Genomic DNA, 27764 nt, shown 5'->3' with positions numbered 1-27764 from the left:
CGGTTCATCTGGGTTCAGGTGGGAATGAAGCCGCTCTCTGCAGTGATGAGATTTACTGACTGTTTCATCTGTTTTCTCCATAAACCGAATATCTAAAGAATTAGGTCTGACCGGAAGAGCTTTTATTTTGACACATTTCATTCCAGAGCCGCAGCAGCTCAAACGGGGCATCCTGTCTGTTTCTTGTTTGATTTTGATATTTTTAAAATAAACTCTTTTACTATAAAAATTATCCATAAACAAACGATTTTAAATATTTGATTCATTTTTATTTGGATTAAAGTTTTATTATACTTTTCGTTCCATCTAGTTTTATAATTTTTATATGACCTTAATAAATATGTAGTTAGTTTCCAGGAAATAATATATTTAAATGACATATAGAGATAAAAATCCATCCATCCACTTTATTCTGAAAGATAAACCGGAACCTCCTTGATATATATTAATAAATAACCCTGCAGCTGTACAGCAGGATTGTGCCTAGCTTTTATTGTGAAAGGTAAACCGGAAGCACAGTGTGTATTAGTGCGTATTGATAGCCCAGCTCCGCAGCTGCCTAGCAGCCCTCGCCCCGCGGTCCGCACCTCTTTCTCCGTGTGTCAGAACCGGGCAGAACCCCCCGCAGCGGGCCTTGCTGCTTACCCACAGACAGGAGCCGGAGCCCGGGCAGCGGCTGGGCTGTTCTCCGGTCTGCATGAGAGGAGAACCGGACGCAGCGGTGACTCCTGACCGTTACTCCGCCTGGATCGATGTGATTCCCGGAGGAAAGTAAAGATGGCAGCCGCTGGTCCCTTCCGGACCCGGTAGTTTCACGGACAGGTAAGACTGTGCACCTGTCGGTATGGCCCCCAGGCTCTGCGACCAACACGGCCGGCTCCGGTCCATTCATCAGAACTCTGATCCACCGGGCCAGACAGACACGAAGAGTTTAGGATTTCAGCCAAACTCCATTTACAAAAATGACATTTAAAAATGTTCCGGCATCTCTATGAGACCAGACTGCGGTTCGGTCACCATTCCGTTCGAGGTTCCGATGGCTCGGTTCCTTTAATAGTTTCGGCTCCGAAATGATTAACATCCAAGCCTCGTTTAGGGTCTGAAATTTGTTTTCTTTTAGAGGAGGCTCGTAGCTGCGCACCCTCCACTCCCCCTCCGAGGGAAAAACCTACAGAAAAAGCTAAAATCAGCAACATTTGGATTAAGTTCCGGTCCAAACTGTGAGTGGGATTCATATGACGTCACAGAAAATGGGGAATTAGTTTGATCTTCAGGTGTTCTGCTGGTGAAAGAAGCTCAGGTAAAGTGTGTGTTGTCTGGTTAGACGGTCTCAGCTCATACCCCACCTGACCTGCTGCTCTGAGTCTGCGCAGACAAGCCGACTCACCTGGCTGAGCGTGCAGCAGGTGAACATCCGGTTCTCCAGTGAAACCGGTTTGGAGAACCACAGCGGTTCCTCACAGACAGGCTGCGGATCAAACTGCTGATGTCAGCAGATGAAGCTTTCCCGGAATGCCCTGCGGGTCCGGCTGAACGTCTGTCTTGGTTCTGGACTCCAGAACCTCCAGGTTCTGAGGGCCCTGTTGCTGCTACATGCTGTTCTGCAGCTGCTGCGATGACATCATGATAGGAAGTCACAGCAGTCACAGCTGGCTGAGCTTCCTCTGTAAGCCTGCAAAGCCACACAGTTCTTTCCTTCAGAACCAGAACCTTCAGAGCGGAACCAGAAGATCCTCTAGGTCCGACTTTGGCCCGACAGCTGAATGTTCTCTGAGACCAGATCATCTCAGCAGATCAAACAGCAGCAAGATCTGCTGGAGGAAACATCGGCTTGTCCTGCAGATCAGAGCAGATTCCTGAGCAAATTCTGGAACCGATTCTTCCCGGAACCGATACGTTGTCAAAACTGATTGAATCCTGAGAGGACTGGTCTTTGACTAGAGCATTCCAGGACTTTGAGTCTTTCCTTTTTCAGTCATTCTTTTGTAGATCTGCTGCAGCCCAGATCATCAGCCCTCCACCACCGTGCCTGACAGCTAGTATGAGGTGTTTGTCTTGACCTTTAACCTTTAACGGAGCTCTGGTGTTCAGAGATGACTGACTCGGTTCTGCAGCTTCCACTCTGTTGATCATTACTGGTCTCTGCCTGGTTCTGATGACGTTTAGTTTCCAGTAACAGGAACTGGTTTCCAGTCTGAGACTCAGGCTGTTTGTGGGTATCTGACAGGGGTGGGGTTTGGGTTTGGCTGTGACTGTGGCCCCGCCCCTCTGATTGGGTCACCCTGTGACCTCGGTCATGTGACTCCGGCCCCAGCTCTTTGTTCCGAACCGTCCTCCCCCTCTGCTTCATTAAAAAGCCTTTTGTCTGATCGGGGGTTCACACACACTGGTAGCTCTCTCTTCTTCTTCTCCTGATCTATTGTCTCTGTTGCTCAGATTAGCATCAGTGGTGTTAAATTCTTTTAGAACCAGCTCATTCAGTCAGACAGCCCAACATAACCTCAATAATATTAATTTTATTTATTTTTAACCTGAAAAACAGAAGTAATGAAACCAAAAGCTGTTTAAAACCCCATCATGTCAGATTCACACCAGCTTCTTTTTCTGTTATTCTTTGAGGTCACTTCCTGGTTCTGATTCCCAGCATGTCGTCTCAAAGCTCCTCACTAAACAAACAGGTTTTATTCACTCCCAGACATTAAGCAGCACATCAGTTCAGTTTGTACAGTTTTCCATCTAAGGAAGCCCAGCAAACTGCATCAGCTCACTTTACAGCAATCCTTCATTCTGAGTATGCACATAGCGACAGTAGAGAGGAAGAAACCTCCAGCAGAACCAGAACCAGATTCAGGTCAAGTCTGAAAAGTAGACAGGTGGCTGTCTCCCATTCCACTTTTATAACCTTTAGGAGCCAGCAGTCCTCCAATACCAATAGACACGTTGCAGCGTGATGTCACGCACGCTAGATCCCGCCCCCAGCTTCCCAGTGGAAGGTGAACATCATTGGTTTTAGCTGTTAGCCTGTCAATATAACACACTAAATCTTGAATGTATGTGTGATATATAAAGGAAAAATGGACACAGAGCTTTGCTACTATAACAAGGTCAAGAAATTTTTTTAAATAAAAAAAAGTAGCAAGAGAGCGGGAAGTAGTTTAGTTATGCTAGCTTGACTTTGACAAACATAATCTGTAGATGTGATGCTATAGTGATTAGCTAATAGCAGCACTAATCTACCACAGCAATCACTTATTAATGATCACAAGCTAAACATGGAACCTGAAAACATAAAACTGCAACAGACTGAATGTTCTGTTGTTTGAGTGTTTTTGGTGTTGCATCCTGATGCACTAGTGGAGCTGTTGTCAGTCAGTTGCTATGGCAATGAGTCTGTGTATGTCGCAGCTAACACAGAGAGTGAAGAAAAAGTGTTTTTGACTTGTTTAACGATTTTTCTGTGTTATTTTTCCCTCTGCTGTGGTGCTCTGAGGTAATAATCTCTTCGTCTCCTGGTTTCATTTTGTTAGCGGTTCTACTGCGACGCTGCTATGGATGGGAAAGAAAAGAATAAACTTTTAGCGCTTGTAAAAAAAAGAGGATAATTTAACGTTAACTTTGGACAAAAAGTTTTGGCTCTTTCCTCTTTTCTCTCCCGAGTCCCTGGCGAGTGACGCTCTCCGTGGGCGACGTGCAGCGACTGCGTGCTGCTAAAACGAAACAACAACAAAGCGTGTTGACGTCACAGATCACAGAGTTTAATCTCATACAAAGCAATCAACAACAAAGCTGCAGAGGAACAGAGATATGCATTTTTCTCATAAAGACACACAAGGGGAGACAAACAGACACGAAACAAAGACAAACAAAAAGCAAAGACGTCTTTGGAGAGAGAGCCAATGCAAAAAGCAAAAAAATGGCAACTTTCTGCAAATTTAGTGGTGACATTCAATTTTATACTGAGTGGGTGTTTTTCTATTTAATTTATGCATTCTAGGCGTTCCTCTTTTTAACCAACTGGAAGCTCCCAGAGAAACTTGTAACTCCCCTCAATCTACGACAAAGATCAAAGGACCATCTGCCTTCTACCGAGACAAAAGAGCGGATAGCTGGCCCTGACCCCCTGTGGCTCCCACGGTCATTCTGAGTACAGAACGATCCTGAGATAAGACCTCACAGATACCTGAGAAATCTAAAGTCTCTGTCTCCCAAGGAAAATGCTAATTTTATGGCTTCGCCTGTGGCCTGGCCTCACAGTGGGGGTCCCATTGAGAGATCTCCCTTAATCTGCATTTGGTTCCTGCGTCTCTGAATGCTTACCCATCTGGTTTAGTTTCAAATGCTTAACACAAACCTGTTTAAAATAAAAGTGTTCCATATATCTTCTAAGATTAACTGTATTGAGCATTATATATAATCATATTTCCTTAACACGCTCCAGCATTGTGCGCATGCATGAACAAAACAAGCTGTTTGGGTCATTAAAGTGACGATTTGTCAGACTATTTGCAGATTGGTCAGACTGCAGCATTAAACAGACTGTGATTGGTTCAGGTTTATTTACTCAGCTGTTTTTTATTATTCAGAACCAGAACCTGCAGCTTACTGAAGGTAGACTCCTCTAAGCAGACCCTGAACAGAATGTGAAGCAGAGTCTGACCCCCTAAGAGTCACCTGACCATGAGGTCAGAGGTCAAAAGAACCTCTGGTCTGGTTCCAGCAGAGTCCAGGCCCTGTTTATTGACAGATGTTTGCTAACAGCTTCATAAACAGCTTCACGAAGACATGAACAGATATGAAAACAGGGATCAAGTCACCTACTGCATGGTTGTCCTGCAAATGTGTTTGGTGTCAATTCATTCATATTTTTACATATTTTAAACCATGCTTGAGTTTTTTCAGATGGTCACCATGTGAAACATATTTTTGCATAAAAATCACAGATTAGATGAACGTGTTTGTCAAAGCATAGCCTGCATATTTTTGAACTATAGAACCCATTTATATTTTCTTGATCTTGCTTCCTTTATCAGGTGGCCATGTTCTAAAATGGAGAATGTATGTTTGCACTAATATAAAGAGTTGATATAACTAGTGTTGAGGACAGCAGGCCAACAAGAATCTTATCTCTGCTAATGCTAAACTGTTAAACACATGAGAAAAATGAGCGGAAGCTAACGCTAACCATGAAAATGACATGGTTACAGCCTGAAATTCAAGTGGATGATGGGAAACATGAAAAACATCTGAACTGAGCAGTGAATAAGATTGTTTGACACTTGAAAGATTTTTAGAGCAATACTTTGCTCCAAGCGGAGTTCAGGAATCTGTAGTGAATGTAGTTTTGTTTTTCTGCCACCAGGTGTCACTGCTGAGGAGGACGGCAACTTTCAAAATGAAAATGAGTCAAAAGAATAAAAAAATGTTACTCAACAAATGTGCTAAAATGTAACTTATTTACATAATAACTGAATAAATCTAGTATTTGTAGGTATGAAAAGTTGATGCTAACGTTCGATATTTGAAAGGTTTTTACAGTAATAAGCTGCGTCAGTGATGTTAATAACCCAGATTATCTTCTGACCGTCTCCTCGTCAGATCTGCTCCCACCGCAGCTGCCATGTCTGCGACCCAGACCCAGAAGGAGGGCAGTGAGGCGGGCTGGGGCTCTCTGGAGGCTTTGGGTCTCAGCCAGAGGGAGCTGGTTCTGGCCGAGGCCCTGCAGATGGAGTACGACGCTCTCTCCAGACTCAAACAGGACAAGACCGGAACCGGGACCGGGTCTGCCCTTCCAGAACCCGGCGCTCCCAGCCAGACGGGCCTAAAGACTCCAGAGCCTTCCACACCGGGACAGAACCTCCCCACCTCCTCAGAGGACCTGCTGCTGGACCTCTCTGGGCCCGACTCCTCCCCCAACCAGCCGGGGGGGTCCCAGTTCCCTCTGCCCCTCCCACCCAGACCAGCGCCCCCTGCTGGGGTCTTCATGAAGGAGACACCCTACATCCTGGACAGTCCTGAGCTCAGAAAGTTCTCAGGTTCTGGTTCTGGTGACTCGGTTGGACCCGGCTTAGGGTTCCTCTCTAAAGGCTCCGCCCTGCCTGACGACGTTCCCCCCGCCGTGCCGCCCAGGCACCCCCTTCCCCCTCCGTTGGGATCAGAGCTGCCCCTGCTGCCCCCCCGGCCCTCCACCCGGGACGTTAACCTGTTCCACCCTGGGGGCGACCAGCTGAAGGTGACCTCAGCGGAGCTGAACTATGACCTCATCAACGACTCGCTGGCCAGACTCAACGAGGGTCGCCCGGCGCCGCCGGCCCGCTGCGCCAACGGGGATCAATCAGGGAAGCTCGTGTCCCGCAGTAAGACCCTCCCCCCACAGGTGCCTCCCAGGACCTACACACCTGCAGCGAAGAGCAACAAGAACCAGCGCAGGGTTTCCGCTGACCCGGTAAGAACCTGGACGGTACAGAGCTGTGATTGGCTGCAGAATCAACCACATTTCTTGTTTATATGAACCAAACTTCCTGTCTATATTTGGGTCGAAGCTGCAGCTGCTTCAGGCCTAAACCAGGCCCAGAGTTCTGGTTCTGGTTACGTCATGTTTCTCAGAAAGAACCCTCCCAGTTCATGTTCCCCTACAGCTGAACACCAGTCAGACCATTTTATCCAGCAGAGCGTCCCTGTAGTAGGAATATTTACTAAACTTGAGCTCAACCCACAACCCGTTTTGTCAGTCAGAACTCAGTTCTGCCCCCTGTTGGAGAAAAGTCTCATCACACCTCAGGTGATGATCATCCTGCCCTCTGATTGGTTGAAATGAGGCGGAGCTTCAGCAGGAAGTTACATCACTTAGCTGTTTATTTATCACAGCTGGCAGTCTGATAGGTTTAGAAAATTATTTGAACATATTTGATTTCTGATTGTTTTTCTAAAAGAAAAGTAAGAAAATTACCAATGATATAAAATATTTATGAGAAGTGGCTTTTATTTGAATAATCCCTGCTGAGAGAAGGAAGATGGAGTATCAGGGCTACAATACCAGAATGTTTGTTTACTTATGAGAATATAGTCATAATATTATAAGAATAACAATGCAATTTTACCAGAAAAAAGCCTTAAAATGATCAGACAAATGTTATTTTCAATCTGATGTTTCCTTCTAAATTCATGTGATTTTTTTCTTCCAATGCACAATCGTTTCAAAGTGTTATCTTTGAACATCAGTTTACGTTTTACAGATAACTTCACAATAGTTCTTCAGTTTAGTTTTTATTTTTAATGTTAGAGTTGTCATAAAATAACGATTTTATTCTGACAATAAAACACACCTGTGCATGATGGAGCATTGGTATAAAACAAATCCAGATGATCCCAAAATTTAATCTGTGCTCTGATTGGCTGACAGGTGCGTCTGGGCTCCAGGACCAACGGGTTTGGATACGAACTGTTCCAGGTGTCGGAGGAGAGAGACGAGGAAGTGGCAGCGTTCTGTCACATGCTGGATGTGTGAGTGACTCCTCCACTTCCTGTGTCATTCTCCAGAAGTGACACAGGAAGCAGCTCAGACCAGGGTGTCCAAAGTTAGCATGAACTATTTTAATTAATCAAATAAAGTTATCAGATAAAAGTAGAATAGAAACGGATCATAGATCCAAAACTACAAATGGTTTCTGCAGGTTTTCCGTGTTAAATGAAACGCATCCAGTTTAATTATCAACTAGAAGAAAACTGAAACTTTTGTCTTTTCTCACCATTAAAACAGGACCTAGGTCAGTCTTCATTTGAAGCACTTCTTGTATTCAGCCAAGTTTTAATACAACAATTAAAAGCAGGTTTCACTGCAGAAAGGTGGACTTGGACTAGGCCTGAAACGATTAAATAGAGTAATTGATTATTGAAATAATCTTTAACTAATTTAGTAATTGATTAATTGTTAACTAGAGCAGTGGTCCCCGACCTTTTTGTCACCGCTGACCAGTCAAGGCTTGGCAAGAGAATCCGATTAAAGGATTTTCAAAATAAAAGATCCTCCAGACTCAGATAATACATAAAGCGGAAATATTTAATTATTTCTTGTGCGGTCCGGTACCAATTGGTCCACGGACCGGTACCGGGGGACGGGGGGTTGGGGACGACTGAACTAGAGGATACATGCTCAAAAGGTCTGTGTGTGTTGTGTGTGTGTGTGTGTGTGTGCAGGCTGCGCTCAGCGTACCCCAGCAGCAACCGCTCTAGGAACGCCGGCTTCGTGTGGTCGCCGTCGGTCGGCCATGATGAGCTGCACCAGGCTCTGGGCGTGGCCGTCAAGGTGACGGTGGCTTGCGAGGCGTTCAGGGAACCTCTGACCTTCACCTGCGACGGTAAGAAGCCCGGGTAGTACCGACCGGACGGGTTCTGAAGTGAAGGAGGCGGTTCTGTAGGAGAATGGCTGAGCAGCTATATAAGAGTTTCCATGGATACCCTGGGCATTTGCATGATGATTTGCTTTGTGATCCGGTTCTGTCTGGTTCTGTCGGAGCCTAACCGGACCGGCCTGTGTGTCTCAGGCTCGTCCACGGTGGACCTGCTGATCTACCAGACGCTGTGCTACACTCAGGACCAACTGGACCATCTGGACGTGGACGACTACCTGCTGAAGGTCTGCGGACACGAGGAGTTCCTCAGCAAGTAAGAACCGGATCGGTACCGCTGGTTCTGGAGGTCCAGCAGCTGGTTCTGGTGCTGAAAGGAGGATCTGGTTCTGTGGTTTGTGGTAAAGCTACGTGGATCTTCTGTCAGCCTACAAATCTGGAACTGAAACTGTCAGAGAACCAGAACCGCTCTGGGCTCAGACGATCAGAACCACAGATGGATAACATGACTTCGTCGGGTTAAAGGTCATGAAACCAGCTGGTCCTTGATGGAGATGGACCTGCTGGTTCTGATCCGGCTGCTCCCAAAAGGGGTTCCTGTTCTGGATCTCTGGTTCCGGTCGCCTCAGAGCAGGAAGCAGCTGTAGAGGTCTTCTCCCTCACACACACACACACACACACACACACACATAGTGTGTCTGCTGTTGAATGTGTGGAAGTGTGTGTGAGAGATAAGAGCAGCTGAACTTCCTGCTCTGAAACAGTAACTCATGGAGAACCGTTTATTGATCCGGGCCAGTTTCTCTGAGGATCCGGGCCAGAATCCAGGAAAGATTTTTTATGCATCCGGGTAAATTTTCCTGTAAATTTGGATTTTGAGGAGACCATGACAACAGAGGAAATAGGAGGAAAAACCCAAATATTGCAAACTCTGAATAAAACTGATCTTATCCCTTTCTCTGTCCGTCCCTCTGTCCGTCCTTCAGTTCTCAGACTCTGGCCGGTCTGGAGTTTGTCCAACAGTGTCTGAAGTTTGACTGGGACATTCGGCTGTTTCTCACCAAGAGATCTGCTGTCAACACCAAGCTGGCTCGCACGGTACACACACACATACACACCCCTGCACACACACACACAGGCTTTGTTCTAAGAGAAAATGAAACAATCAGCTGAGAGGCTGCAGGAACCCTCTGTGGTTCTGAACAAATGCTGGTTCTGGGAAACAAACCAGGTCACACATTCTGCTTCCGTCATTTAAAAATGACCCGGTTTCAGAGCAGAACACCGCCCCCTGCAGGTGAGCTGCAGGTACTGAACCGACCAAGCCTGTAGCGCTGTCCTAACCAATCAGATCTCACATCCACTGAAACCAGGAAGTGAACCGCTGACTGTTTGAGCCAATCAGAGACAGAGACTTATTTTCCTTCCAGAAGGAAGACGATGACACGCCGTCCTCCATGAACCACTGCATCCTGCTGCAGGAGCGTCCCATTAAACAGACGGTCACCAGGTGAGGGGCGGGGCCTGGCCACAGAGCTCTGATTGGTCCATCTCCTTTAACGAGCGTGTCCATGTGTTTGATCAGGGAGGCTCTGACTCTGCTGCTGGACACCTTTCACAATGAGGCTGAGTCCTTCCTGCTGTCAGAGGTGACCTGTATACACACACACATCTAAAGATCAAAATAACCATGAGTTACACACACACACTCACACCCTCTTATTTGTGTCGCTCTCTGAAGGTGGAGCTGCTCCTGCATGTGGAGCGCCTCGTCCAATCAGTGAAGGCGCTCTGCAATTCACTGGCTGCCGTGGAAACGCCGGATGTGACGGCGGCCCTGAACCAGCTGCCAGCATGCCCCTGTCGCCTACAGCCCAAGGTTCTGAAGGTGAGCGGTTCTGAGGTTCTGAAGGTGAGCGGTTCTGAGGTTCTGTAGCAGACACTCAGAAGTTTAACGTCTTCCTGTTTCCCAGGATGCATCAGTGCTGTCGCTGCGGGAAAACAGAGGTACGAACAAAACCAGTGATCCGGTTAGTTCCTGCAGCAGAACCTCTTCAGTTCTCCTCTCCTCCTGCAGAGTCTGTGGTGGAGAAGCTGACGGCGGCCATCTTGGACCTGGTGGAGCTGTACTGCAGCACGTTTAACGCCAACTTCCACACGGCGGCGCAGAGCCGGAGCGGCACGGCGCCAGTCCAGGAGGCCGGGCTCATCACCAACGTGCTGTCCTTCAACGTGTACGCTGCCCATCGCGTCCCCATCACCTGGGCAACCAGGTACGTCGGCTCGCTGGATTGCATCAGGTTTCCTGAAGCTCGGTCGGTTCTGCAGCTGTTGGATTGGTTCTGTTAAACCATAGAAAGATGAAATGTTCTCTGACCGGATCAGAGATGATTCTGAGCATTAAACATTTTTTGAAAATATGAACTTGGTACACCTGGCCTGTTCCTCATGATCTCATCATGACATCACGTGTGTTCTGCTCTCTCATTCGTCAGCTACGAGGGTTTCTTCCTGTCCTGCTCTCTGACTCATGGAGGGGCGGAGCTCTGCGCGCCGCAGCACACCAGCAAACAGGCCGTCAGTAAATACCTGTTCCACCTGGTGGTGTGGGACCAGAGGTATGCACCTGAGCCGTGACATCACAGCCTCAACTGGTCCAGGTTCTGTTGGCTGGTTTAAATCTGATTGGTTCACATATCCCAGTCAGTTGAATCTTTGCACGTCATGGTTTCTTGAGGTGTGCCACAGGGCCGTGTGCTTGGCCACTTCATGCTGCGCTGCTGCCAGTCTCGGCCAGGATTCTCTTGTAAAAGAGATTTTTTATTTCAACTAGAGTTTCCTGGTGAAACAAAGGCCTGATTATTGAAGTAACCAAACAAAGAACATCACAGAGCAGTAATTAAGCTAAAACTCTACAAAAATGTAAACATTTGCTTCTTTGTCTGTAATTATGTTCTACCCAAAACTCCTCAAGTTGCAATTTTAGCTTCATCTGGTTCAGATTCTGTCAAAGAAAATTGTATTAAGTATCTTTTGCTGTCCAGTTAAATTCAAATTCAAAAATACTTTATTAATCCCAAAGGGAAATTAAATGTTGTTGTAGCTCATCAAGATTCTTCAAAGAGCCATTGAAGATTAATTAGATCTATTAATCCAAAACTGTATTTTTAGCTGGAGATGCATCAGCTACAAATGATCAAGCGTCCATCTAAGGAATCCTATTTTAGGCAGTAAAATGTTTCTTTTCTTATTTAAAAATTGGACTTTAATTGTTTGTTTGCATTTTGTATGCATTTCTAAAAAATTTTAAAGAGAAAAATTAACAGAATGTGTTAATTTTTTGTCCAATTAATCGTCAGAATAATCAATTTCTTTTCTTTTTTTTTACCCCTCCAGGGGGTATTTTTGTGGGCTCTAGTGTCCCTTATATGATAGTAAGCTGACAGGAAACGGGGAAGGAGGGGGGGGAAGACATGCGGCAAATGTCGTCGGGTCCGGGAGTCGAACCGCAACGGCCGCGTCGAGGACTCAAGGCCTCTAAATACGGGTCGCGCTAACCACTACGCCACCACGGCACGCCCGGAATAATCAATTTCTAAAATAATCTAATATACATCGTATTCCAAATTATTATGCAAATTCGATTTAAGTGTCATAAAGATAAAAATTTTTGTTGTGCTATTAAATTCATAGATGGTATTGTGTGTCAGGGCTCTTTGAATCACTGTAATTAATTTCAGAGAGCTGGTTGATTAGTTTGTCTGCTGAGCTCAATTAAGGGAAATCTAGTTAAGAAGGATGTTCCACATTATTAAGCAGGCCACAGGTTTCAAGCAATATGGAAAAGAGAAAGAGTCTCTCTGATGAAAATCATCAGATAGTGTAGTGACGTGTGAGAAGGTATGAAAACATTAGATATTTAATGAAAACTGAAGCGTTATCATCGTACTGTGAAGAGATTTGTGGCTGATTCAGAACAAAGATAGGTTTGTACAGATAAAAGCAGAATGAGGAAGGTTTCTGTTAGACAAATTCATGGGATTAAGAGAGCAGCTGTTAAAATGTCCTTACAAAGCAGCAACAATTATTTGAAGCTGCTGGTGCCTCTGGAACCTCAAGGTGGAGGATCCTCCAGAGGCTTGCAGTGCAGGAACCTACTATTGGGCCCCTAACCAGAGCTCAGAAGCAGAATCGGTTGCAGTGGGCCCAGCCGTACATGAAGATTAATTTTCAAACAGACTTGTTTACTGATGACTGCTGTGCAACCCTGGATGGTCCAGATGGACGCAGTACTGGATTGGTGGTGGATGGCCACCACGTCCCAACATGGCTGTGACATCAGCAAGGAGCTGGAGGAGTCATGCTTTGGGCTGAATTCATGGGGGGAGAGAGAGAGCTGGTTGGTCCCTTCAGAGTCCATGAAGGTGTGAAAATGACCTCAGCAAAGTATCTGGACTTTCTGACTGATCACTTTCTTTCATGGTTCAAAAAGAAGAGCCAAACCTTCGGTAGCAAAATTATCTTCATGCATGACAATGCACCATCTCATGCTGCAAGGAATACCAATGTGTCATTGGCTGCTATGGGCATAAAATGGGAGAAACTCATGGTGTGGTCACCATCCTCTGACCTCTGACCTCAACCCTATTGAGAACCTTTGGAGTTTCCTCAAGCAGAAGATCTGAGGGTGAAATGCAGTTCATATCAAACCAGCAGCTCTGGGAAGGTTTTCTGACATCCTGCAGAGAAATTCAAGCAGAAACTTTCCACAAACTCACAAGTTCAGTGGATCAAGAATTGTGCTGTGATATCAAAGAAGGTCCAATGTTAACATGTAACTTCTGTTAAGATCTGTTAAGATGTTTTTGATTGAAATAGCTTTTGATTTTAGTACATGTGACCATTTAATGCTGCACATTCAAAGAATGACCGTTTGCAGTTCTTTATAATCCATAAAATGTTTAGAAAATCTGCTGTGCATAATAATTTGGAACACTGCATTTTGAGTTTTTTATTTTTGAAAAAAAATACTGTTCTGATGGGGAGCTTTGTTCAGTAAAATCTGATTTATACTATAATATAAATAGTTCATGACTTGAAAATTATACTGACAATCATTTGCATTGACCATTTGGGAAAATCTGGGAAAATATCACTTGCATAATAATTTGGAACAAGGTGTATATTCATATGCCTCCAGTTGGTAAAATGAATCATCAGATATCAAAATGTCTGCCGTTATGCTGATGATACTCAGATATATTTATCCATTAATCCTTCATTTTAACCTCTGACCTCTCCCTAACCCCTCACCCCTCAGGGTGTGTTTCCCAGTGGAGATTACCCAGCTGCCCCGGGAGTCCCAGCTCACAGTGACGCTGTACGCCAGCCCTCTACCGCCCCCTGGAGGAGCCGAGGAGAAGGGCAAGCAGCGGCGCAGCACGGAGCCTCTGGGCTGGGTCACCATGCCGCTCTTCAACTTCAGACAGTGAGTCACATGGCACCCAGGAAGCTCTTCTGATTGGTCAGCTTGGTTCACATGCAATGTTAGTTCCCTGCTTGGTTCTGTTGGGCTCGTCACCATGGAGACGGCCATTTAGACTGAAGGGACATGGATTTACGGTTCAGCTTCCTGTCACGGGTCACTCAGTAAATCTACCTGCTGATGGCAGGTGGAGGTGTGTGTGATGATGAGTGTGTGTCTGATGTGTGTGTGTGCAGTGTGCTGACGTGCGGCAGGAAGTTGTTGGGTCTGTGGCCATCAACTCCAGGGAGGAGCGGAAATGCCAGAACCAGTTCTCCCAACTTCAGCCAGCCAGACAGCGTCATCCTGCAGGTGAGAACCACACCTGGACAGTTGAAGATCTTTCTCCTGATGATGTAGCCAGACAGCGTGACGCCTCACTTGTGTGTCCCCAGGTGGACTTCCCCACCTCCTCCTTTGAGGTGATCTTCAGCACGCCGCCCCCTGCTGACTTCTGTCCTCAGTACGAGTTCAGCAGGCTGGACACGATCAGCCAGATCCAGCTGCAGGACGTCCTGCAGAAGAAGGCCTTCCACTGGTCAGACACACACTGACACACACGCCGACACACACACAGATACTGATGCAGTGAGTGTCAGTGTGTGTGTGTGGTATTATAATCTTTTTCCTGTATTATTGACATGTTTTCATGTTATTCCCTGATTCCTGTCTGCAGGCTGACGGCGGACGACAAGCGGCTGCTGTGGGAGAAGAAGGCCTTCTGCCAGTCGGAAAGCGCGGCGCTGCCTCTGGTTCTGGCCAGCGCCCCCTGCTGGCAGTGGGCGTGTCTGCCAGAAATCTACGCCCTGCTGCGGCAGTGGGCATGTCTGGGTTACCTGGACGCTCTGGGGCTGCTGCATGCATCGTACGCTCTCACCTAAACGGAGGAGATGCAGTCTGTCGCCCAGGTGAGCTCACCTGACTAACAGTTTCCTGTGTTTTTTTTTTCTCCAGGTTTCCGGATCAGGAGCTGAGGAGGACGGCGGTCCAGTGGATGGACTCCATATCAGACCCGGAGCTGCTGGACTTTCTACCTCAGCTGGTTCAGGTAGCGCCTCTCACCTGTCCTGTGTCCTAACAAACTGAGCATGCTCGATCTGGAGTTCTGTATTTGGGAAAAGTCAGGAATATGAAACCAGAACCTGTTAGCAGCCGGTACCAGCCGGTCCTCTTCTCCGCCGGCTCTGTTTGTGTTTCAGGCTCTGAAGTACGAGTGCTACCTGGACAGCTCTCTGGTCCGCTTCCTCCTACGGAGAGCCATCGGGGACATTCGCATTGCTCACTACTTGTTCTGGTGAGCTGCAGCTTCTCTCAAACCTGGTTCAGAACCGAGCCCAGTAGCCCACACTAGCTTTCTGCTTGATGCCCTCTGGGTGCAGAAACATAGTCATAGTGACACCTCCTCCCTCATAGACAGTCTCTGGTCAGAGCGATCGATCAGCTGCTGATTGGTCAGTTATTGATCCTCCAGAAGCTAGCCGCTGTGATTTTGTCTCTGTGTCCACATCAGGCTGCTGAAGGACAACCTGCAGGACAGCCAGTTCAGCGCTCGCTATCAGCACCTGCTGGCCGCCCTGCTGTGCTGCGTGGGCCGAGCTCTGAGAGACGAGTTTGACCGGCAGTGCTGGCTCGTCTCCATCCTCACCCAGGTGGCCCAGAAGGTCCGGGACGCCACGCCCTCCAGCCGACAGGTGAGGAAGACTCTACGTTTGTTACGTCGTCACAGAAAAGAGAATCCTGGTGTGAAATATAACTGATGGTTTTAGATCAGTTTATTGTAACTGTAGCCAGGAGATGATGATGTAGTTATTGTTTGGTCAGTGTTTTAAAGTATCTGATTAGCTGCAGGAACAAACTGTCCAGCAGGGGGCAGCAGATCCTGAACTGGTTCTGTTTCTGTTCAGAGTGTCCTGAGAGAGAGTCTGGATGAGATGAAGCAGTTCTTCTCGGTAAACAGCTGCTGCAGGTTACCTCTGAACCCAGCGCTGTTCGTCTCAGGAATCAACATCCAGGTAACTGCAGACTGACACACACCTGCAGACTGACACACACCTGCAGACATCATCAAACTGTCCCAACAAAGCTGGGACCAGGACGTCGTCTGAAATGTCCCAGTTTCCTGGAGCATTAGAGCTGCTTTCCACCTGATCGTTTGGTACTCGGTTCAAATAGTGCAATATTTGTTTCATTTCCAGCTGCTGTAGTTCTTTTTCTCACTGCACAACGCAGGGCATTCTGGGTAAATGAAACCAAAGCTAACATGCTAGCCTAGCGCTAGCAGCAGAAATGGCTCCTGGCCTTTAGCCAAAGACTAAAGAGAAATCCTCCAACTAGTAAAATCTGACACCTCCATCTTGTTTCCATCTGGTGAAGAAGGAAGTTGCTCTCAGTGTCTTCAGAGGTTTTTGTGTCGTTTCCTTCAGTGGTTCTTGGTGCAGCGCCCCCACAGGCCAGGAGCGGAACAGGTTGCTGAAAGGGTTTGGTTGGTTTGATCTGTGAATCTTTCTTCTCTCTCCGTTTCAGTCTTGTTCCTTCTTCAACTCCAACGCCGTTCCTCTGAAACTGTCCTTCCAGAACCTGGACCCCCGCGGAGACAACATCAATGTCATCTTCAAGGTATTGCCTGCCTGCTTTCACAGGTAAGCCCACACCTGGGCGCCTGTGAGGACTGACGTCTCCCTCTGTGTGCAGTCAGGAGACGACCTGCGACAGGACATGCTGACCCTGCAGATGATCCGCATCATGAACAAGATCTGGATCCAGGAGGGGCTGGACATGAGGATGGTCATCTTCAAATGCTTCTCCACAGGCAGAGGACGAGGTGAGGCAACAGGCGAACACCTGGTCAGCAGGTGGAAAACAAGTGAAGTAGCCAGTGTAAAGTCAGAGAGGATAATTAGTCCAGGAGGACAGTTGAAACCTGTTTGAGTTACGTGTCTGCAGGTGTGACAGAATGATGTGTTACGTGTCTCCAGGTATGGTGGAGATGATTCCTCACTCGGACACCTTGAGGAAGATCCAGGTGGAACATGGAGTCACGGGATCCTTCAAGGACCGGACGCTGGCCGACTGGCTGCAGAAACACAACCCGACTGACGAGCAGTACGACAAGGTAACACGTCCTGCTCACTTAAAGGCTTTTACTCTGAACAGGAAGTTGAACTAACACCCTTTCTGTCAGGCAGTGGAGAACTTCATCTACTCGTGCGCCGGCTGCTGCGTGGCGACCTACATCCTGGGAATCTGTGACCGCCACAACGACAACATCATGCTGAAGACGAGCGGCCACATGTTCCACATCGACTTCGGGAAGTTCCTGGGACACGCCCAGATGTTCGGCAACATCAAGCGGTGAGAGGCCGGCGGTGTCGCCTTTCAGGAGAACATCTGATTACCGATGCTCATAGTCATGGCTGCCTCTGCAGGGACCGCGCCCCCTTCGTCTTCACCTCCGACATGGCGTACGTCATCAACGGGGGAGACAAACCTTCCAGCCGCTTCCACGAGTTTGTTGACCTGTGCTGCGAGGCGTACAACCTGATCCGCAAACACACACACCTGTTCCTCAACCTGCTGGGCCTGGTGAGAACACACACACCTCCGATCAGACGGTACCAACCGGTTCTGGCGTCACACACTAGCGACCCAAACAGTGGACCCTGTGGCACTCCGTGGGTAATCAGTGTCTGTTGAAGGTTTATCATCGAAGAATCTGGAGACAGTCGTGGTGTCCAAATGTTTTGGCATGGGGGCCAAAATGTCAGGTTGAAGCTACTTCAGGGGCCACTAGATTTTTGTATTTTTCTTTTTAATTATAATCACAAAAATCTACTTTTTATTTTTGTTTTTACTCAACACTCAATGTTTTGATGAAGTAAAGGATCCCTGAGTTTTTGTTGACAAGAGATTCATAAATCATGGATGTTGAGCTAAAAAAGTCTTGCAGAAAAAAAATCTGATGGATCATTGATCAAGATATATATATTTTTGTCTGTGTGTCTTATTCCTGCTTTATTTTGCTAAGTTTGTTAAATGGGCGTTCCTGAGTCTGCATTGCATCCTGAACACTGGATGCTTCTGGGTGAAAGCTTCGCCTTGCACTTTACATTTCCCATTTCAAGATTTTAGCAGTTCCTGTTTTGAACAGCTTGCCATCAGTGAAAATTTTACCCTATCATTGTTTTTAGATGTATCAAACTGACTGAACTGACAAATTCAAATATAGGCTATTCTTAAATTCTGACCAATAGTCCTGAGGGCCGTAAATGGCCCCCTGGCCGCGGTTTGGTCACCCCTGCTGTAATGTGTAGATTTTTGAGAGCGGTGGGTGGAGTAGCCCTCCAGTTTTCTGCTGATCCAGAAGCTTTAGCAGCGTTTCTGCTTCCAGATGCTCTCCTGTGGGATTCCTGAACTGTCAGATCTGGATGATCTGAAATACGTCTACGACGCTCTGAGGCCTCACGAGTCGGAGGCTGATGCCACCACCTACTTCACCAGGTACGCCTCCACCTGAGCACACCGCTGCAGCTAACAGGAAGGGGCAGGCAGACCCATACCATATTTGGAAACTATTTGGGACTATTTCACTCCTGAAATGAAGAGGGCGCTATTATCCATGGTCTTTCGTTTTTATTTTCTTTTGAAATCTGATATTTCTTAGCATGTTTTTGAATTTCTCTCTTATTTACTACAGCACAGCTCACAGTTCTTAACACCTGCTGTAGCTTTCTACTTCTAAATTTGTCTTTTATTTGTATCCTTTGGATTCTGCTACTGCCTCTAGTGGCATGGGGGTGTTAACACAACTAACATGAATACATCACTAAATCAGAATATTTATTAATTCCAGCATTATTGGCACCATGGAATATAAATTCTTTAATAAAACATCTTATTTTCTTCATTTTCTTAAGGGTGTAGAGTAAATTAAATGACATAAACAAAACCTTAAAGTGATCCAGTTCCTCTTGACGGCCAACTTATTGACATTGTGACACATTTTAAATACATCGGGTTCATTACTGGACAGTCTGTTCAACTTTACTGAAAACATTGACTATATTTTTAAGAAATGGTCACAGAGACTCTTAGAAAAACATTAAATGCTTTAGTAGAGTTTATTATTTTACTATAAGTAGCAGTTTGGCTACAATATCTGATAACAGCCATCATATTCTGACTTTCTATGATTATTATGGAAATATAATATCAGATGTTTTTTATTTTTTGGTCAGCTTCTTTGTTCTTTTCTCTTTGTTTTGCGTTTGTTTCCCCCCTTGTGTAATTTACAGTTTTGGCATATCATAGTGTTAAAATGCAACAGCGCCTCCTATGGTCACAGCTGTGGCGTAACACCTGGTTGGTCTGATGAACAGGTTTGGATCTCTGTGACCTCTGACCCTCAGCTGTGTCTCCTCCTCCAGACTGATCGAGTCCAGTCTGGGCAGCGTCGCCACCAAGCTGAACTTTTTCATCCATAACCTGGCCCAGATGAAGTTCGCCTCGTCAGAGGACCGACCCGCGCTGTCCTTCGCTCCCCGGATCCACACGGTGAGGAGCGACGGTGTCATCAAGAACCTCTACATCTGCAGACACATCCGCTCCGCCAACAAGGGCTACGTGAGTACCGAGCCACTGGGACGGGACGCTGCGGGTCTGACCGCCAGGCACCGGTCTCACTCTAACTTGGTTTTGTCATGACTTTGTGTCTAATTCAGTTAGTTTCGATTAGTTTTTAGATTGTGTGTGTTAGTATTTATTAGTTCTTATTAGTTAAATATTGTTTAATTTTTATTAGTTATAGTTATGCCTGTCATGATAATAAATGTTACTGGATGATATAAATTGCCCCAGAAGTTATTGTGATAAATAATACTGTTGTTGTTTTGAGAACATTTTCCAGTAATATGATAGTAATGGCATAATAATTAAAGAACACATTATCAAAGATCAATTAACTTTAATCCATTGAACATTTAACACTGGAAGATATTTTAAATATCCAAAATAAATAAATAAAACTACAAATAAAATGAATCATGATGTTTGGTGCGGCGCTGCATGTCCGGTGCGGCGCTGCATGTTTGATCCAGCGCTGCCCGTCTCTCTCTGGGCCTCCAGGCGTTTGTGGTGAAGGTGGAGCGTGACGCTCAGCAGGAGGTGCAGCTGGTTCAGAGGACCTTCGAGGAGTTCCAGGAACTTCACAGCAAACTGCGGCTCGTCTTCCCCTCCTCCAAGCTGCCCAGGTACCCTCTGGGCCCCTCTGGGCCCCGCCAGGCCCCGCTAACCCAGCTGGGCTAAAGGTTCTAACTGTCATCTTGGCCCCACCCAGTTTCCCCAGCCGCTTTGTGATTGGCCGTTCCCGAAGTGAGGCGACGGCGGATCGGAGGAAAGACGAGCTGAACGGCTACGTGTGGCACCTGATCCACGCGGCGCCGGAGGTGGCTCAGGTGGGTCGGGTCTGCAGTCCAGGCTGTTGTAGTAATGCTTCACATAAATTTATATTTCAGCAAAATCATTATGTGGATCATAACTAACACTGAAACAAAAAATTCATCTTAAGAATTAGTGGGAGCTAAAGATGTTAACCATTACAGTTGACGACTGATAATGGTTAACAGAGTGGTTTCTGCTTTTGCTACATATTATTACTTCAAAGTTGTATGAATATTATGACCAAAGTCAAAAACATATGTGAGTTCATCCAAGTCATGAAAATGGGTTACATTTTATAGCAACAGTTCCTTTAAAAGGCTCAGAAAGCGGCAGCCATCTTTAAAAATGGCCGTCGTCCTGAAATTGAAGTGACGTTTTTGCTCTCATTCACACCTGAAGGATTTTTACAGAAACATGCTGCAGTGTGAAGAATGTGACTCCATGTCAGAGTGGGTGTGAGCGTCCTATCAGGCCGCAGCAGATGTTCTGTTTATCTGTGGAGGTTCTGCAGGGTTCTGGTGGACCTGTCAGCCGGATCTCTGCTGTCACACATCATGTGTGTGTGTGTGTGTGTGTGTGTTTTCAGTGTGATCTGGTCTACACGTTCTTCCACCCTCTGTCCAGAGACGAACGAACCGCAGGAGGCAGCAGCAAACCTGCAGGTACGTTCCCTTTCAGCTCCAGGATTGGACGGATCCATGTGGTCACCATGGTAACAGACACTTCCTGTTGCGTGTGCGTTGCAGAGGTGTTGTGGTCTCCAGCTGCAGGAACGGAGCTCGGAGAGGTCAAGCTGTCCATTTCCTACAAGAACGATAAGCTGTTCATCATGGTGATCCACATCAGAGGCCTGGTCAGTACCACACCCAGGTTCTGATTCCAGGTTCTGTTGGGTCCTGATGAAGACTTTCAGTGTCAAGTCATGCGTAGTTGGGCCTATAGAAATCATATTAACTGATATTTTTTTGATTTTTTTCAAGATGGCCACCATGTTTGTCATGGGAAAATCGTTTTCTTAGTCGATTTTTGGACTAAGATCTCCAATTAGATGAATGTGTCTGGTGTCAAATCTCAATAGGAATCATTTACGTTTTCTGGATCCTTTAGCTGATTGATATTTTCAAAATAATGGAAAATTTATGTAAGATTGGCTTAAGTTATTGCCAGCCAACCAAAGAATTAGGTTCACTCACCACTAATTCGTTCCTAACTTCACCAACGCTAATCTACTAAAAACAAAAACTGTACAGTTAAAACTAAATAAAATCAGCACAAACCAGTACTGAACTGCTAAACACATAAAACAATTAGCACAAGTTAATGGAAAACAGCTAAACATAAGAAATCAGCACAAAAAACAGTACAACCTACCACTAAAGCACTAAACGTAAACAAATTCTTGCATGTTGACGCCAAACAGCACAAGATGAAAGAATTAGTGCAAGCTAATGCTAAACATAGAAAAAAAAATTGGTAGAGGTGTTCCTGGCTCCTGATTGGCTGCAGACGGACCTGCTGTCAGGCCTGAAACCTGGACTGATCCGGCCCGGTTCTGGTGTGTCTCCGTGCAGCAGCCCCTCCAGGACGGCACCGACCCGGACCCGTACGTGAAGCTCTACCTGCTGCCCGACCCCCAGAAGACGGGCAAGAGGAAGACCAAGGCAGCGCGGCGCACCTGTAACCCCACCTACAACGAGATGGTGAGGCACGCTTCCTGTCCCACCCAGGGACCATCAGGAACCAGTAGCATCAACCTGGCTGTGTGTGTGTATGCGTGTGTGTCCGCAGCTGGTGTACGATCGGATCCCGCGGGGGGACCTGGACCAGAGGGTGATCCACCTGAGGGTTCTGAGCGACGGATCCTTCTGGGAGAACACGCTGCTGGGGGAGACCTTCATCTCCCTGACCAGGCTGGTCCCGGGTCAGCACTGGGTCGACTGGCACCGCCTGGATCGAACGGGCTCAGACTCCGCCCACTGACGGACGGGAAGCAAAGGGATGTCCTTTCAAAATAAAAGCTGCTGTAGATTTGAGGACTGTGGCAGTTTTCTATCAAGAACATTTGAGATGATTTTATGTCAGTTTGAAGCTGGACTACAATGATGGATCTGCTGCTGAGTGGTTCTGGTTCCGCTCAGAACCATAGAATAACGAACTGGACTTTTAACAGAGAACATGCAGGAACTGGGAGCATTTTCCAGGAAACAAGCTGGTGAATGACTGAATCAGTTCAGTGTCGAAGGGTTCGGACCCTCTGAGGTCAACAGAAGTTCTGCTGGTTCCGGACCGTTTTATGGCCTTCTGGGACGGTTTCTCTGTTTTAGAGCTGTAGACCAGATGAATGTGGCAGCTGCAGGACTGGGATGTCCAGCTGGCAGGCAGAGTGTGATTGGGCATTTCAACGCTATAAGCTCTGATTGGCTGAAGCTGCCTGTGACCCCGCCCCCTGGACAAACAAGCTCTGCTTACAGCTGTGGGTTTCCCAGCTCAAAGCAAACAGGTAGCAGGTTTCTGCACCTGTTACCATGACAACTGAAGCTATCAGTGTAACCATGTGACCCTCCATAAACATGAGATATACTTTTAGAATGAATTGTACCCATGGTTTTATAAAGCAGAGCCTGGTAAAGGTGAGGGCAATGAGGCTCCGCCCACCTAATATTCCAGTGAGCAGCTTCGCTTGATCAGACTGAACCTTGAACATAAAAATGTGAGAAGTTTCTTTACCTGGATTTTTTTATTATTATTATTATTATTTGCACTAAAAACAATAAACTTGAAGTGAAAAAGTGAATCTTTGTTTTTATTTTTTCTCCTGATTTATCTGGAAATGTATTCAGTCATAAATGTTGAATCACAGATCAGAGTCCGGTCCCGTTTGTAGTAACGTTTACCCGAACAGAACCTTTTAACTGGGTTCAGCCTCCTATCTGTACCTCTGTAACATTAAACCTGTTACCTTTGACCTTTATAGGGTACTCGCCCTCATCAGCACGTGGCACTCGCACACCTTCCAGTGCTTTATGCGGCGTTGATGCATCTGCCGCGCGGTAGCGCGCCGCGCCTGCCGCTTACCGGAAAAGGAAGGGACGGTCCACGGACTTTCTGATGAAATCTCTCGCCAGAGAGGCAGACAGACAACTCAGCTACCCGGCGGCTTCACCTCCCTGGTGGACGGACATCGAGCAGTATTATCGACCGGAGGACAGAAGTGACATCTACAGCGGGTGAAGGTGTTCATCTGAGCAAATTTTAAAGGGTTTCTCCGCGGGAAACCAACCGTCAGTTAGCTGCTTGTGCTAAGCTAGCGTACTAACTAGCTTAGCGTGCTAACTAGCTTAGGCTCTCGCGGCTCTCCGCAGTCAGAACCGGACAAAATGGATCTCTTCCGCTGTTTAGACAGAGACCAGTCGCCGTTTCACGGATCCAAAATGTCCTGCCTGGCTCTGTATTTCAACTCGGGTTCCACACGGAATAAGTCCCAGCACCATTTCGAGTCTGACGCCGGTTTTCTGGAGGATATTTCCTGGTTTCCGCGTAGCATCGCTGGTTTCTAAGTGTGTGACAGCTGTCAGATTAGCAGCTGGCCTGTTTACTCCCCTTTAACGAGACAACATGTTCAGAAACTTTTACACTGAAGGACGTTTATCTGACGGCCCTCCTTCATCTGCCCCTTTCGGCGTCGCCTCGGTGGGATTTGATGGCCAGGAAAGCTCGTGGATCGGCCTCCTGTCGAGGCCCGCGCTATCGCTGCTGCGGAAGGTTCGGCGGTGGAGCGCGGCTCCCGCGGAGCTCAGCAACAGCTTCATCGGCGAGGAAAGGGAGATTTTACGGCAGCTGAATGAAATAATCCCGCATCATCTCAGCTTCACGCAGTGTCCGCATGACGGAGCAGCCGGCCAGCTGGAACCGGGACTCGCCAGCTCTGTGCCCTGGCTGAGCGCGGTGCCGGTGCGGCATGTCGGGACGGAGCTCCAGCCACAGGTCGGGTACTTCTCCGTCCGGGGGCTGCTGGGCTCCCAGGAGGCCACTGGAGGGAAGGCCTGGGCGGTGAGCCCCGCCGGGAAGAGCCGGCCGTGGTGGGGCAGCTTTCTGCGGAGGGGGGACATCCAAGAGGAGGGGGCAGAGTCCCAAACAAACCGCCCCCCTGAGGCAGAAAGCTCTGGACCCCCCCAGCAGCTCAACAATGCAGACACAGTCCAGAACATGGCGGCTCGGCCTGGACCCGAACAAGACCAGGGCTACCACAGCCTGGAGGAGGAGCTTACCCAGCGGGGCGCCAGGAGCCCCCTGACAGAGGAGCAGCAGACTCAGATGGAGCCGGTGCCAGAAGAACCAGAAGCAGAGGAGGTTCTGTCAGCACCTCAGTGTGGAAACAAATCCATCGCCTTCATCATGGGGCTGCCCTGCAGCGACGACGACAGCAGCCAGTCCGAGTCTGACTCTGATGACGATGATGGGTTCGACAGTGAAGGTTCCTCAGATCTAACCTCTGATGAAGATGAGGATGATGAGGCGTCGGACTCGGACAGTGAACCCGACCGGGACTCGGACAGCGAACCCGACCGTGACTCGGAGCGTCTCTGGAGCTCCTTTAGCCACAGCGTTGACCCCTACAACCCGCAGAGCTTCACCGCTTCGCTGCACACGGGCCGCTGCCCTCGGGCTGACCCCGACCCCGCCCAGGCTGACCCCGTGCCCTCCCACGCTGCCTCCCCCCCCTCCAGCCAGGACACCTGGGACGACTCAGCGTCGGCGAGCGAGGCGGATGAGGCGGAGAGCCTCCGCCTGCTGCGCTCCTTCAGCAGCTCCTCTGACCCCTACAGCCCCCTGAACTTCCAGGCTCCACTCAGGACTCAAGGGCCCACCGGGCCCCCCTCCAGAACCAGGAGTAGAACCAGTCCACAGACTGGCCAACAGAACCTGGCGGCGCCGCCCGAGTACAGGAGGGAGGAGGCCGAGGAGAGGCTGGACAGCGGCTTCGCTGAGGCCGCTGCCTCCAACCGGAGCACCAAGAAGGTCAGTTACCTCACTTCCTGTCCAGGATTGCTCACCACCTCACTTTCTGCTCGATTGGTTCAGAACCAGAACCTCCTCTAGCAGAACGCTGCTTCCTGCTGGGGAAACCCAGAAGGTTTCAGTTTGGTGTCCAACAGGAGTTGAGCGATAAATCGGTCCGATTTCCTTCATTTTGGGGGATCGGCCGATACTTACACATCCTCCAACCCTTAGGTCTAAAAACAAGCCGCTGTTCTCTTTTCCTCTGCTGTGAGATGTTTGACCCACCGGCTCACGTTTAAGTTAAAGCTCTCAGGGCCACAAGTTGTGTTTTTTCAGTTACAATAATTTTACGGTAAATACATAGTTCTCATGTGATGTCACAGTTCTGGGACAATCGCAGACATCTTGGTTCTGCGATTGTCTACCAGAACCTGAACTCCGACACCAAAAATAGAATTAAAGATCCATGTTGATCATTTGTAGATATTTAGCTGCTCATGTCAGATCCTGATAAATATCAGAACGTTTCCTCATTGAAACAACTTTTTTCTTTAAAACCAGAGATTTTATTTCTAATTGGACCCAGCCCGACTTTACCAGAACCGTTAAAATGTCTCTAAGCGACGATCCGGTTACATTTCTGTCCGCCCCTCACAGTCACACAGTAGGTTCTGACTGTGTCTTCAGTACCTTCAGGTTCAGCAGAGGTCCAGATTATTGGGTTAGAATTGCAGGTTAAAGGTTCTGGTTCTGGTTGTTTACTGAGGTGACGCCAGGACGTAGTGTTCTGACCTCTGCTGGGTTCAGTTTCGTGTTTCGGCCCAGAATGTCTCGCGTTGCTGCAGGGAGGCGGAGCGGACCAGAACCGGATCAGTTCTGGTTCTGTTCTGCAGAGACCTGTCAGCCTAAATGATTCATTGATTTGTCTTCAGCTGGTTCTGGATGTGATCCATTCAGTGACCTTTGACCCTGCCCCCCTAGGTCCGGTTCTGTGACGAGGTGGAGGAGTTCTTCGCCAGCTGCGGTGAGGAGGAGGACCGGCGCGGCCCGTGGGAGGAGCTGGCCCGGGACCGCTGCCGGTTCCGGCGCCGCTGCCAGGAAGTGGAGCACAGCATCGGGTTCTGCCTGGCGCCTGCGCATCGCCGCCGGGTCTACCAGGGACTTTCCGCCCCCTCTGACTCCTGACCCGGGCCCGGTTCCGACCCGGTTCTGGTATGCAGGTCGGACCTCGAATAGCTGCTGCTTTCACCAAATCACTACAGAGCCAGTCAGGGCCCGGCATTCAGCCCCGCCACCTGCTGGTTCTGGTTCCGCTGGTTCTGCTCTGACCAGCGGGTCCAACGTTTGAAGGAATATTTTGACTTTATTAAAAATCAGTCTGTTGCCAATTAAAAGTTTATTTTAAGGATTCGAGCTCCAATTAAAGCCTGAGCAGGTGTGTTAACAAGCTGCATAACGAGCGGGCGGAGCTAGTTGGTCCCATTAAAGCCAAAGAAGAAGAGTCAGTGTTCTGGTGCTGCTCGGCATCGCTGAGGTGTTAAACGTCCAGCAGGAGGTGCTCATCGTTCAGACAGGTCCTGTCCGGTTCTGGTTCTGATCCAGTCCGGTTCCAGTCTTAGGTCCGGTCTGGTTCTGTCAGAGGAAGATGATGTGAGGTGATGAAGGTGTGTTCCCGCTTTCCAAGCGGCCCTGAAGGCAGCAGCAGAACCTGCACTAGGGGTTTGGTTTCCATAGCAACCACCAGCCGCTGCCTTCAGGGTCTGAGAGAGTGTGGGAATTCTGAGGTTCTAACTATTTTGTTTCAAACTGAATTTATTTCTCAAAGTTTTGAATCCCAAATGTATTTTAATCAGTTTAACTCCAGGCTCACTGATAACCAGTGGATCCAGTCTGGTTCTGACTGGTTCTGGAGGCTCATCTGATGATTGGTTTGATTATTAAACACCACAGGTTAAATCACCATTATTTTTAGAGTGACTGGATCTGCAGGACACCAAGAGGTAGAGTCACCTGCAGTGGTCTCCTGGTACATTCACTGACCCGCAGCTGAATGGGACGTTCAACAGATCCAAGTACAGGAAGCAGAATCTGCTCCATCATGTTCAGGACTGAAAATATTAATCAGAGGGAACCTCCCGGTTTGATCACGATCTTTGGTGTTATTTTAATCAGAGGAAGGTTTTATTTTTCTAACTCGTAGTTTGATTGGAGCTCACTGGTTATGCTTCTTCATCTCTGCCCAGGTAACGAGCTAATAAATAATCGCTGTTGATCAAAATCGTAGTTTTGTCTTATTTCTGCTGGATGCTACGTTGCATTCAGGTTACCTGGGAACTCACATGTGCAGTTCAACAATTTACCGGGAAAATTTGCCTATTTTTATTCTTTAAATCTGAAATATTTTATTTCTGCTGCGTCTATCTATTGACATAATGCATTTTAAATTTAGATGTTTTATG

At 47.7% G+C, this 27764-nt stretch overlaps 2 protein-coding genes across 4 annotated transcripts; both read left to right on the top strand.

Annotated features, from left to right (window-relative positions):
* Positions 1–522: 522 nt before the first annotated feature.
* pik3c2b (phosphatidylinositol-4-phosphate 3-kinase, catalytic subunit type 2 beta) lies at positions 523–23098 on the top strand. Of its 3 annotated transcripts, none has more exons than XM_028003535.1 (33): positions 523–822; positions 5596–6442; positions 7400–7500; positions 8194–8354; positions 8541–8661; positions 9332–9443; positions 9779–9855; positions 9931–9994; positions 10087–10233; positions 10319–10352; positions 10423–10618; positions 10841–10963; positions 13666–13833; positions 14067–14181; positions 14265–14407; positions 14546–14734; positions 14824–14917; positions 15069–15163; positions 15380–15560; positions 15774–15881; positions 16393–16485; positions 16561–16732; positions 16845–16981; positions 17051–17220; positions 17295–17451; positions 18257–18366; positions 19293–19488; positions 19990–20114; positions 20201–20318; positions 20891–20966; positions 21051–21157; positions 21876–22004; positions 22093–23098. In XM_028003535.1, the coding sequence occupies exons 2-33, from the start codon at positions 5618–5620 to the stop codon at positions 22282–22284; spliced, it is 4836 nt and encodes a 1611-aa protein (XP_027859336.1). In that variant the 5' UTR covers positions 523–822; positions 5596–5617; the 3' UTR covers positions 22285–23098. The 3 variants fall into 3 exon arrangements, with proteins under 3 accessions (XP_027859336.1, XP_027859337.1, XP_027859335.1); XM_028003536.1 differs by having other exon boundaries at positions 9776–9855; positions 16561–16690; XM_028003534.1 differs by having other exon boundaries at positions 9776–9855.
* Positions 23099–23210: 112 nt separating this feature from the next.
* ppp1r15b (protein phosphatase 1, regulatory subunit 15B) lies at positions 23211–27583 on the top strand. The gene is made up of 2 exons (XM_028003537.1): positions 23211–25323; positions 26287–27583. Exons 1-2 carry the CDS (start codon positions 23920–23922, stop codon positions 26488–26490), a joined length of 1608 nt encoding a protein of 535 aa, XP_027859338.1. The 5' UTR covers positions 23211–23919; the 3' UTR covers positions 26491–27583.
* Positions 27584–27764: the final 181 nt, after the last annotated feature.

Source organism: Xiphophorus couchianus, chromosome 20 (assembly GCF_001444195.1).
Source record: "Xiphophorus couchianus chromosome 20, X_couchianus-1.0, whole genome shotgun sequence".
NCBI lineage: Eukaryota > Metazoa > Chordata > Actinopteri > Cyprinodontiformes > Poeciliidae > Xiphophorus > Xiphophorus couchianus.
The sequence above is the reverse complement of the archived record's forward strand: the minus strand, read 5'-3'. Positions and strand labels throughout refer to the sequence as shown.

Bases quoted from the DNA above. Each gene is read 5' to 3' on its own strand.
- pik3c2b (XM_028003534.1), top strand. From the start codon at position 5,618: ATGTCTGCGACCCAGACCCAGAAGGAGGGCAGTGAGGCGGGCTGGGGC. The intron at 15,164-15,379 runs GTGAGCTGCAGC...TGTCCACATCAG, and splicing joins ATTGCTCACTACTTGTTCTG to GCTGCTGAAGGACAACCTGC. The intron at 17,452-18,256 runs GTGAGAACACAC...TTCTGCTTCCAG, and splicing joins TCCTCAACCTGCTGGGCCTG to ATGCTCTCCTGTGGGATTCC.
- ppp1r15b (XM_028003537.1), top strand. From the start codon at position 23,920: ATGTTCAGAAACTTTTACACTGAAGGACGTTTATCTGACGGCCCTCCT. The intron at 25,324-26,286 runs GTCAGTTACCTC...CTGCCCCCCTAG, and splicing joins CCAACCGGAGCACCAAGAAG to GTCCGGTTCTGTGACGAGGT.